The sequence below is a fragment of the Scleropages formosus genome, chromosome 15, assembly GCF_900964775.1.
Source record: "Scleropages formosus chromosome 15, fSclFor1.1, whole genome shotgun sequence".
In the NCBI taxonomy this organism is placed as follows: Eukaryota; Metazoa; Chordata; class Actinopteri; order Osteoglossiformes; family Osteoglossidae; genus Scleropages; species Scleropages formosus.
The window spans coordinates 11,084,073-11,096,882 of record NC_041820.1 but is presented as its reverse complement, the minus strand read 5'-3'; the positions used below and the strand labels follow the sequence as shown (position 1 = coordinate 11,096,882).

General features: G+C 50.9%; 1 protein-coding gene across 1 annotated transcript; it reads left to right on the top strand.

Annotated features, from left to right (window-relative positions):
- Positions 1-2,449: 2,449 nt before the first annotated feature.
- On the top strand, positions 2,450-11,285 carry LOC108919169 (ADP-dependent glucokinase). Its single transcript, XM_074559721.1, is given in 8 exon segments — positions 2,450-2,602; positions 4,754-4,880; positions 6,221-6,380; positions 7,533-7,723; positions 8,357-8,457; positions 8,608-8,767; positions 10,670-10,846; positions 10,849-11,285. Coding segments are annotated over 8 exon segments (1,506 nt in total).
- The last annotated feature ends 1,525 nt before the right edge of the window (positions 11,286-12,810 follow it).

The following is a 12,810-nucleotide window of genomic DNA, read 5'->3' as shown; positions in this document are numbered from 1 at the left end:
CTCTTAAAGTATGAGAAAGGAGCACTGCAGCCTCAGAAAATTTCTCATTAATGAATATGGTCATTTTCCAAGTTTATTATGCTGAGCAAAGTTTACCAGTCATTAAATTAAGATGATGTACCAGAAGACAGAAAAATCTGCAGGGACAATGTATGACATGTTCTCTAGTTTGCTTGGAGCACGAGGTCATCCTCATTGCATCGTTAAAGTTCAGTGCTGTTTCTTGCAGAACTTGAAAATTTTTTTGCAAAGCCAAAACCCCAAATGTGATGTCTTCTGCTAGGTCTGTATGAATCACTCCCCAAATAGTTTCAGCAGCTAATTGGCAGACATAATCACTGAATACTACAAATTGCCCAACAAATTTAGAAAGTCGTTTGCTTGTCTTTGAATGTAGCGATTAAATGGCCTCTAACCATTCTTAGTGTTAGGTGACCGATAAAAATTTTTACTTAGTTTATGAATGGCCAGAACCTCACTAGTTAGCACCTGTCCTATTATTGAAGTGTATTATGTAGTTTGACATGTTACTGTGCAACTGTGTAAGTGAGCTTCTCCGGTTAGTGAATTGTTACTGAAGTGGTGCCGTAACTACGTGCAATGTCACAGTAGTCCGCTCAAGTGATGTGAGAAGAGCACTCTGTACACCAAAGCTATGTGCACACGGTGTTTTCACAGTCAGGACAATAATGGAAACGGTGGAAATGCTTAAAAAAACAGAACTGAGCCAACTGCCAGCTGAGGAGAGGAAAAGAAAAAAACTCCCAGGCCTGAAGAAGAGGACAAAAACAAACGCCTGGTTGTCCAAGTGCCACTGGCTGCCCACCTATCCTGGGGGTTCTAATATGGTTACTGGCAAGCTCTGTAGTAGTGGTGTCATTTATTAATTCCAGTAATGATTGCTGATTTACAATGCTGTTTGACATGCATAGCTGACCTATATATTTCAGATTCATAAGTGGAAAATGTAGCTATGACGGAATAGTCTTTGAGTTCCATGCTTTAGCAGCGAGACTCGCGTTTCTCTTTCACAGGCTGTTAAAGAAGGGAAATTTAGAGCCTCCCTGAGCTCTACTAAAGGGCCCGAATTGGATTACGGCTGGTGTTACACCCAAGTGTGTTGAAGAGCTCACCACCCAAGGCCTCCCAGTGTCCAGATTGGTGAATCTCACATCTTGTCCCACACGCTTGAAAGGAAGAGGCTGTATCGACTGTGGGTAGATTGACATCTAGTTCAATATGAATAATGCAGTGGTGACATTTTTAATCATATTAATAGGGCCCCCATGTAATTAATTGTCCAGCTGATCCCTTTTTCCAAGGTTGCTTACAATGTAAGGTTTGTAAACTAACATACTTATAATTATTTACCAATTTCTATGGCTGGTTTTTACTTTATCTATACTGGGTAAGTACCTTAATCAGTGATACTGCAGTGAGGTGTGTGATTTGAATTCATGTCATAGCTATTCTACTCGCTGCCCAAATGAAGTTTTATTTGCTGTTTAGCTGATACTGTATATCTAAAGCAAATTAATTTTTTTTTTTTTTTTTGTACTGAATGCTTAATCATTGGACTGTTTATTCACTCTCTGACTCCTGATAAGCCTGTCTGGCCCCTGCAAGAGTACAACATTACCAATTTTGCATGAAAAATAAGAGGTTATAGACAAACCCTATTGCTTTGCATCATGAAAGAATCCTTGTGGTCACATTTACCTGATGCCTTTCTCCCTTTACTCAGCAGGCTCACTTCTTACATTGTTTAGCAGATGCTTTTCTCCAAAGCGACTGCCAGTGAACTCTGTGTAGTTTTATCAGCCCACCCACCTTATTTACCACAGTGACTTACACTAATTACACTGGGTCACTCATCCATACAGCAGTGGAACACACCACAGGTGAACTCAAACAGCATGTCTTTGGACAGTGGGAGGAAACCCACACAGACACCGGGAGAACATGCAAATGCCACACAGACTGAGCAGGGATCGAACCCATGTCCTCTTGCACCACCTAGGAGCTGTGAGACAGCAGCACTGCTGGCTGTGCCACCCTACTACTTCTCTATCAGTTCAGGGTTAGTACCTTGATCAAGGGTACAAAAGTAGGGATTCAAACCTGGCACCTTCGAGTCCAAAGGCGGGAGCTCTAACCAATATCAGTCCCCAGCTGAAATCTCTGCCCCATTTTCTGACAGACTTCACCGTAAATTTTTACAAATGCTTGCATTTTAAGTAATGTACCACTTCTCATTGCACGACCAGTCTGAGTACTGCTGATAATTTTGGAAATGAGATTTTTTTTTTTAAATTTAAATATAAAACCTACAAACTGGACTTGATTTGGAAAAGACTGGTGTAACAGAGGAGGCCAGAGACTGCAGGTGCGGTGCTCTTGTGTCTGTCTTTATTGGACTGGTTCACCAGGGATTGACCCTACCCCTGTCATGGGGAAGGAAGGGAAGGAAAAGGGGGAACTGGGAACGGGTATGATGGGGGTTGCTCTCTGCTACTCCGTGCTTGTGCTCTCGCTCTCCTCCTCCCCTGTCCCTCTCTCTGCCCCCTTCTCCGGCCACCTTGGCATACCACAGCAGGCCTGGGTAAAATTAGTGTGGATCTTGATAGTTTTTCCTGTGTAAGCATGAAGATAGGAAACACCACTGTTTCCAGTGGACTAATACGGAAATTGCCAAGATACATGCAGCCTCGCACCCTGTGGTGCCGAGTTAGGCTCCGGCTTGGGAGAAGCGGCTTCAGCAAGTGCCTGTGTGGGTAATTCCACTGCAATTAAGGCAGCTCCAGAGACCTATTAATATAGTAATCATGAGGAGGGTGTATCTAAAATAATCAAATATGACCGTTCTTCTTCATCTTGGAGCTGAAGCTGCCAATTGCAAAATTCTGTATGAATTCACCTGTGGCTTCAGGTGGTCCGCAGCTGTCCCTCCAGATGTCCCTCCAGATGTCCCTGCTGTGTCCACAATGTGCAGTGCCAGGACACGCCACTAGATGCCGCCACACTCTGCTGACAGCGGGGGATGTCGCTAATACTGCGTTTTGTATTAAAAGTGACTGTCGATGTTAAGGTGAGAAATTTAAACCTGAAAAATACAGGAGCGATGACAATAGGGTGTTAAATGTAAGTTAAAAAAAAAAAAAAAACAGCTGCTGTCTCCTGTTCATGACTGACAGTGATCAATAACAAGAAAAACCCTTTTTTTTGTCAGTGTTTGGGGATGAATCGGTTAACCACCAACATTAAATTAAACAGCAGCAGCAGTTTGTGGAGACGAGAGATTTTAATTTGCAGGAATTTTTCATTGCTTTTCATTGCAGCCCCAAGTTAATAAAAATGTTCCCGTCTAAGTGTGTGTTTGAGATCCCTGTATCGTAGACTTTAAATGCATACACGTTCCGCGTTATTAACCGGTTATTTCTTGCGTAGATAATATACACACACACACTTTCTGAACCGCTTGTCCCACACGGGGTCGCAGCGAACCGGAGCCTAACCCGGCACCTCAGGGCGTAACGTTGGAGGGGGGGGGTTGGACACACCAAGGACGGGACGCCAGTCCGTCGCAAGGCACCCCAAGCGGGACTCGAACCCCAGAGAGCAGGACCCGGTCCAACCCACTGCACCACCGCGCCCCCCCGCGCGTGTAGATAATAATGAAGCTGAAAATGACCAGAAGCTGACGAACATCATCATGCTACTGTGATGAGATCAGCAAAGCCGGAACTGAATAGTCTGTTTGTGGAGACAGGCTGCTTTTATTTGCACTCAGTGTAAATTGATTTTAATGAATTCTAATGCGAGTGGGGGCGCAGTGGGTTGGACCGGGTCCTGCTCTCCGGTGGGCCTGGGGTTCGAGTCCCGCTTGGGGTGCCTTGCGGCGGACTGGCGTCCCGTCCTGGGTGTGTCCCCTCCCCCTCCGGCCTTACGCCCTGTGTTACCGGGTAGGCTCCGGTTCCCCGTGACCCCGTATGGGACAAGCGGTTCTGAAAATGTGTGTGTGTGAATTCTAATGAGTAAAATAATAGTGTTCGTTTCGCATGATGAAGAGAGCAGCGCGTCGGGATCCGCGGATGGTGCAGCATCACCAGCCAACCCAAAGCTGCGAGGGGCTCGCGCGCAGACATCATTTCTTGCACATCCGCGCGAGAAGTAAAGTCGGAGATGCGGCAGAGCTCGCGGAATGCGGACAATTAAGACGCTGCTGCTGTGTGTGTGTGTGTGTGTGTGTGTGTGTGTTCCACTGATGCATCATGGATCATGAGTGACCCAGTGTAAGTAGTGTATCTAGCAGTGTAAGTCACCGTGGTAAATAAGGTGTGTGTGGGCTCATGACACTACACAGAGTTCATTGGAAGTCGCTTTTGGAGAAAAGCGTCGGCTGAGTGAATAAATGTAAATGTAAATGCTGCGCTACTTCCAGTCCTCGCTGCGTGACACGCGACTTCCGCTTTGTTGTCCGCCCCGTGTCGAAACCACGCGTCCGGACTGCAGTTGGATGGAAAAAAAGGGGGACTGGACTAGATCGGATCGGGACTGGATGTTTCTGTGTCTCTCTCTTACTATGATCAAGTGCAGGACTCGCTCTGCTCTGCCCTGCTCTGCTCTGCTCTGCTCCTGTCCCCGATCACACCGAGATGATGGCTGACAGCTTTCCCCTGCAGCTCAAGTTCGGCACCGTCCTGTCTGCTCTACTGGCTTTCCTGGCTTATTGGTACCAGTACCAGACCGGTAGCGGCACTGTGCGAGACGCGGGGCTGGACGAGACGAGAGACTCGAACCCGTGTTGTCCTCCCTGCTGAGGGCTGAAGGCAAGGTGAAGGTGGGCTCGGAGGGCAGCGCGAGACCGCGAGTGGCCGTGGGTGAGAGATCGTGCCTAATTTAAAAAAAAAAAAAAAAACTATTTCATTAAAAAACGAAGCTTGTTATATGAGTCTCTGATGATATGAACGGCGGTGCCATCGAAAGAACCTTTTTATTTTTTAATTAGATATTATAATTAATTAATTTAAGTGTACTTGATGAATTCAAATTGCAGTGATTTAAAATTGTGCTCCGTCGCCGCGTGAGCCGTTCGGAACCGAGCTGAGCCACTTGTACACGCGGAGGACTTGACGGTGCCGGACGTTGTCACCATTGTCACTATGGCCACTCATCCATACATTAGTGGAACACAAACACTCTCTCTGTCACTCACATGCTATGGGAGAACTTTGGACTTTTTCTTCGGACTGTGGGAGGAAACCAGAGCACCCAAAGACTTACACTGCTAGATACACTACTTACACTGGGGCACTCATCCATACATCAGTGGAACACACACACTCTCCCTGTCACTCACATGCTATGGGGGAACTTTGGACTTTGTCTTTGGACTGTGGGAGGAAACCAGAGCACCCAGAGGAAACGCATGCAAACACAGGGAGAACATGCAAACTCTTCTGGTTTGTTTTGTTACTCTCTCTTACTGCATATCTCTTGCTGCAAGTCAGCACTGCAGTAGGTCTGGGTTTATGCTCTTTGCCGTCTTTGGAGGATGGTAACTGCAGTCCTTCTCACCGACATGTGAGCACCTGGACGCTGTCAGTTCGTGCCCTGCTGAATCATGTGTTTTTCCAGTTGCTGTCAAGAGCTAAAGATTAACCACTTATCTGAATCCACTATTACTGATTCTTTGTGCAAAACGACTTTGTTTTACTACTTACCAAAGTGCTGCTCGTAATATTTACCGTATACGTGTTTCACAAAATATTCCGAATTTTATCGCTCTGGTTCAACCTGGTCCGCAGGCCTTTGTGGGAAACCTTATTACTCCGGGTTGTGTTTTTTTTCCAAATTGTGTGTGTATTCTGCTCAACCCTCAGTGTCGCAGTACTGAGTTCTCAGCTGCAGCCCATCGCCTTACCTTGGACATTGCCTCTTCGCATAGGGTGCACTTGTTTAGAACAAAAGAAGTTTGCACCATCAGTAAGACGCACATTTTTGTCCGATAAATGCGTACATTTGCAACGTCATCATTAAATTGCCTTTGTTAATTGCCGCAGTTAGGCTCTGATTTACGTAGACACCTGACCGAATGTAGTGGCAAGTGATTTATCGTGGCGAAGCAGGGTAAAGCGGGGACACTTCCCCCCTTAAAGCCCTGCGGAACGTGTGTGGAGGCGCGGGGACGAGGATCGGCAGCCTTACCGATCGCCCACAGGCTTCGGCGGCCGCGTGGACATTGTGGTGGACGCCGTCGTGCCGCTCGACGGGATGGACGTGCGGCCCAGCGAGGAGCCCCTCCACCACGACTTCATCGAGAACGCAGAGCAGCTGGCGCGGAGTTTCGCCTATTTCTTCCCCTCGGGGGCGGCATCTGAGTGAGTGGGGCTGTATGGGGGGGGGGGGGGGAGGATTTTGAACGAAGACACGTGTGACAGTGAACTTTCAAAAGGAGCATGAATACTGAGCGGAGGATCATGCCGCTACGAATTATGAATCGGTCACTAATCTGAATCGTTTGTCTGTCGGTCGCAGTGGTCCGGAGCCTGTTGTGGAAGTACAGGGCACAAGGCCAGTTCCGGTACACCCTGGACAGAAAACGAGTCCATTGCAGAGTTCTTACACACGCACACATACACGCACACACTGGGTAAAGCCGCTTATCCTGAGCGGGGTTGCGGCGAGCCAGAGCCTAACCCGGCAACACAGGGCGTGGGGCCAGAGGGGGAGGGGACACACCCAGGACGGGACGCCAGTCCATCGCAAGGCACCCCGAGCGGGACTCGAACCCCAGACCTGGCAGAGAGCAGGATCCAGTCAAGCCCGCTGCGCCACCACACCCCCCATCATTGCAGACTTAGTAAAAAATTATTTTTTCTTATTATTTTAATTTACTCGTGTTGAGCTGATGTCTCTGTCCAAGGTGGCTTGCAATGCCACATATATTATATTACACAGAGTAGTGTAACGCACAGCCATTCTCTCTCTCTCTCTCACACACACACACACACACACACACACACACACACACACACACACACACACACACACACACACACACACACACAGACACCAGTTGACCTGAAAACCCGTCTTTGGACTGGAGGAAGGAACCCACACAAACCCAGAGAGGACGCACGAGCTCCATACGGGCTGATCTGGACCGAGACCCGTGTCCAAACCCGCAGCCCAGCTGCGAGACACCAGCGGTTCACCGTGCGCCGCGCAGAAGGAGATTGTCGCTGCTGGTTTTCACGTAGCAGTGTACGCTCATGGTCAGGCCTGCCTGCGCGGGCTTCATCTGGGAAAACAATGCCCTCCACTTAGCTTCCCATCTTCCTCGGTCACCATCTTTTCTCTTTTTAGGGGGCACTTACGTGCCGCACGCAGACGAACCGTTTCCACCGCGGAGTTTTCACGCGGTTTGGTCGCCTCGCGGATTTTAAGACCGCCGCGGTGTTGCGTCTGAGTGATTATTGGATGCCGAAGGCTTCGCTCCGTTTCCGCTCTCTTCTCTTCCGCGCTTTCAGGAGGTTTGTAACGAACGACACCCTGTTCGGTCAGCCGGTGGAGGCTTCCCGAGAGTTGCCGGGCAACCGGCGGTCCGTGGGGGGCGACGCTCCGGTAATGGCGGGCCGGATGGCGATGGAGGGCTGCGACGTGCTTCTGGGGGTCAGCGCCAACCCGGACTTCGCCGATGTTCTGTCACAGCACATCACCGGTAGGTAAACACTAGCGCCGAGACGCATTGCGTCGTGTCACGCCCACGCATTCCTGTAGCATCTACGGTCGAGGAGTGCGACTGACAACAGGATCTCCCTTTAAACTCTATATGAAGTGTGTTCATTCTGAAAATCAAAATAATGTTTGGAACACGATCGAGACGTCGAATGAACTCATAGGTGTGTAAATGCAGCTTTCTGCGATGAGGAGAAACTGCCGACGTGGTGATGACGTGAATTTCTAACCCTATCGCTTAGTTTTCCGTTTGATACGCGTGAGCGGTTTTCGATTTCGTAATATACTGCGTGTTGTATTCGCATCTTTATTTTCCTTTATAAAAATGGAATGGTCATTAGCTGATCCCACGTTCCTGCTGAAGCGGGGTTGTGCGTGTTTCGCCGAATAGGAACGACCACGAGTGCGTGCTTACCACTGTAGTTCATTAACCGATTGGACCACGTTGCAGAGATTTATAATTGGAAAAAACACCACGATTTTACACCACTGCTCTAAAAAAAAAAAAAAAAAAAACCCCATTGATCCACCAGCTCAGTGCACATGAACACACCACTGCAGCCCATTACCTTCACCCTTCTTCTTCCACCTCATCCCATCTTCATCCCACCCCCAGTGGCAGGTAACTCAGCGGAGGAGCCCGACATCCATCTCATCCCGGAGTACCCCTCGGGGGCCGAGTGGGGCCGGTACACGTCCGAGCGGGCCGACGGGTTCGTCCGTGACTTCGGCGGTGCTTTTGTAACCCTTCGCCACTGCGGCCCGCCTTGACGGGGATAAATCCAGTCCAGCCTTCCGCTGGGTCGAGCCTCAATTGGGTTTAGGAGAGCCGTGAGGCGGTGGCGGAGGAGCCCCGGACAGGAGCAGCGCTCACCCGCCGAATCCCACGGGTACATCGTTCACAGCGACAACCGCAATCCATACCTGGCCTCCATGAAGGAGTTTGAGCAGAAGCTCCAGGAGTTCCAGCCAGACTTGCTGGTCATCGGCGGCCTGCAGATGATGGACAGCTTCCCATTCAAACAAGGTGATGATGATGATGATGATGATGATGATGATGATGATACGTTTTCTTGGAGTCCTCATGCACTTATATCTAACTTCATTTATTTATGTAAACATGATGTTAGACAACAGCAAGCACCTGCCTAATATTTAAACCAACAGCCTACAAGTCCATGGTCTTAACCTGTGTGCTGCTGGCTAGAAAGTATCACCTTCGGTGATGAGCCCTTAGTTATTATTGTATTCGCTCGTTGTAAGAGACGAGGCAGGAGACGAGAGGTGCGGTGCCCGTCTGCGAGGGGTTTATTTGCTCTTAGTGCCGGGAGAAGGAAGGGGATGGAAAAGGGGCGGCCAGGGAACAGGTAGGAGGGGGCTTCGTGCAGGTCAGGGGGGCTGGGAGCGCCGGGTCGGTCCGGACGCGTCTCCGTCTCTCGGGATTCGCTCTCCTCCTCCGTCTCTTCCCTCTAGTGCCGGGGAAGAAATAGGGAAGGTAATCGGCCCCAGCTGTGGCTGCTTTGCCCCCATCTCCGCCCCCATCTCCGCCCCCTCGGCGTGCTACGCTCATCAAGGTGGCACAATTTCTTCTCAACAACTTGCAACGTTAACCATTCATACACCGGTGCACATTTTACAGGATCAATTTAGCGTAAGTGCTTTGCTCAACAGCACTATAGCAGTAGATGGGATTCGAACCTGCGACCTTCAGGCAGGAGCTCTAGTCGCTGGCCTGTCGACTGTCCTACTACCAGTGCTGATGTTACGAAGTTGGACGCGTCCTGGTTTTGCGGAGCAGTTACCGGTTGGCGGACGCCTGCGTTCCCAGACTGCACCCGGGACACACAGGAATCCAGACTAGTCCTGAGACGTGGTCTAACTGGCGAGTGTGTGTCACTAGCGAGCGCAGTACTGTGTTTACAGCGTCAGGACTGTCATTGCGTAGGTCTGCCTCCTCACGCGGACACGCGCGCGCCCCCCTCCACGCAACGCGATGGCTCTGATCCGTCCCGTTGGCTTACGGGCCGCCCGGAGCAGAGGCGGCGGCTCGTCGGCTCGCCGTGATTTTGTGCCTCGTTCGGCGGCCGGATGTCGGCCCACTTTTGTTTCCAAAGGCTGCGCTTCGATGGCTTTGCTCAGCAGCGCTTCGCGGCGCGAGATCCAATCTCGCGCGTTTGTACGAACACGGCCTCCCGGAATGCGCCGTAGGACTCGTTCCCGAGTCCGGCACGGGAGCGCTGCGATAGTCCCGACACGTCGGGTTCGAGGCCCGCGGCGAGAACGAACCCCGCGGTCCCCCGAGGTGCTCAAAAATTAATGACTTTTAATAACCGCGGAAAAGCGGAGCGGACGGGTTATTCGGCAAGGGTTCTACTGAAGCTGGAGATGTGCTGCAGAAGTTACAGTGTTTGGAAGAACCTAATTTTGCGAGTGAATCGGTTGGGACGAGGGACCGGCATACTTTTGTTTGCAGTTTTGTGCAAGATTCCCACTGCAGCCCTTGGGATTGTTACCATTTCCATGTGGCGCCTCGCGTGCGCGACACGGTCCGCGGCGGCAACGCCTGCGCCTTGAGCTCCCGGGCTGCGGGTTCGGACCTGGCTTTGAACCTCGCGTGGTCTGCGTGAAGCTTCCGCATTCCCGCGTTCGTGTGGGTTCCCCCACGGGCCGGTGACACCTGCTGAAGAAAACTACGGTAAAGCCCTTAGTTACCCTGCCCGGAAAAGCACGTGAGCGGATGCCAGGCCTCGGTTCCGATACGGTGGCGCCAACCCTGCCCCTTGTGCACAAGTGGATTTTCTTTTGCCCAAGAAAGGCTGTCGTTTTCTGAAGAGAACAACAGCAGGGTCCCTTCTGGGTCCTGAACCAGCGACCCATAGGTTTCATGTCTTCGTGCATCACGTTACCCGTGTTCGCCCCCCACCCCCAGGCGAACGTGACGCCCTGCTAGCTCAGCTGTCGCACCTGCTCTCCTCCACATCCCCCAAAACCGGCGTGCACTTCGAGATGGCCAGCTTTGTGGACGAGGGCCTGCTGGCGCGGCTCCTGGAAGCGGTGGTGACCCACGCCGACTCGCTGGGCGTGAATGAGCAGGAGCTGCCCAACCTGTCGCCGTCCTCTCGGACCCCAGCCCGCCCGTGGCCACCGCGCTCGACCAGATGCGCGAGCTCTACCGCCTGGTGAACGGGCGGCGCGCCAGGCCCCTCGCGCGCCTCCACGTTCACACCCTGGCCTTCCAGGCCATCGCCGTCGCCCGCGGATCGCCGTGGAAAAACACCGTGTCGGCCGCCGCCGAGGCCTCGCTCACCGCCAGCCGCCACGCGCGCGGCTCCGCGGAGATCGACCCCGGCAAAGCCGAGCTCGTCACGGACGAGTCCTTTTCCGTCAGCCGGCAGGAGGGCAGCCGGCGCATCCCTCTGCTGGAGGACTGGGAGGAGGGCGACTACGAGATCTGCGTGGCCCCCGTGCTCGTGTGCACCGAGGTCTACCAGGCTGCCGGCGGGGGGGACAACATCTCCGCCGCAGGCCTCGTCCCGCAGGTGTGACGGATGCGAAGCGAGACGGTGAGATCGTGGAGCGGGATAAGGCCTCGCGTGGCCATTCGGGGACAAAGCGAGTATCATTCCGGCATGATGCGGGTCCTCGGTGTGTCTGGGTTTAGGTTGCGCCGCGCCGGTAAAAGGCGGTTCCGGTTCTGCGTCGATTCCTCGGCTCTCTGGATTTAAGGCCCATCGCGCAGCCTCTGCGCACCTCATCTAATCACACCTTTTCACTTTCTTTTGCGCTGAAGGCTGGCATGACTATCAGGGACCTGAGGACTGGACCACCCAACAGTTATTTCACATCACATCCCACACAGAGCTGCTTCACAATCTCCTCCTGTGGTGTTTCCAGCAAGAACAGCAGCGGCCACTCCTTGTGCCACCTTTCAACTGTCCCACTTATATGGGTTCGTTTAGCTGATGCTTTTTCTCCAAACTCACTTACACTGTTCATCTACCTACAATTGACCCATTTGTATAGCTTGGTAATTTTACTGGAGCAGTTTAGGGTAAATACTTTGCTCACAGGTACTACAGCTGGAGGTGAGAGTTGAACCTGCAACTTTTGGGTCCACAGGCAGCAGCTCTAACCCCTGCGCTCCCAGCTGTGGTCCTTCCCCGGGCCCGTTGCACCCAACTTACCTTTACGTTGTTTATCATTTCTGCGTTTATGCTCTTCATCTGGAGATGAGTTACTTTTCTCTAGCTTTCCTGTTTCTGCCATGTAACCAGACACATGGCTTGAATTTTTTTATTTCACTCGATTAAACTGACAGAACATCCCTAGGGCAGCACGATTTTTGGGGACTGTCTGTACACAAAATGTTCAGTGTGCTTCTATTCCATCTGCTGAAATCTCAGCTAGGAGCCTTAATTTTTACGGTAATGGGCTCATTTTACTGTATCCGAGGGGAAAATGTTCTGAAAATTCAACCATTCTTGTGCGTGATTTTTATCCTTTAGTTATTACAGTTTTTTGAAAAAAAAAAAAAAACACGTGTGTCATACTGTAAGCATCTCACTGCAAGCAGTTGCTTATCAGCATGAGTCACACACACCTCCCCATGTTCCAGATTTCCCATTTCTGAAATGGACTTCTTAAAATTTTATAACACAGTAACTGGTAAATGTCCAGTTAAATAAAGGAAACTAAAGTCGTTTAACATTCATGCTGAGATGCACACAACAAATCCGGTGCGAAGCACTGATTGTATCAGTCAGACCCGCTGCAGATGAACTCACGGTTGCCGAAGGGAGCGCATCACCGGGACTTGACCGTAAGTATGTTTCTTCAATGAATTCGTAAATGAATTTTGCAGTTCTGTACAAAGCAGCACGCAGAAAATTATGACATTTGATTAACGGAATGGCATTTAAATGAACAGAATTTAAACCGACCTCACACCCATCTGGTGGTCAGCTACAGTGTGACAGTAACCTCACTAAATATGAACTGACATGTTCCCTGTGGCGGACGGTGTCCCGTCTGGGATGTGCCCTGACTAACCCGGCACCCTGTGCTTCTGGG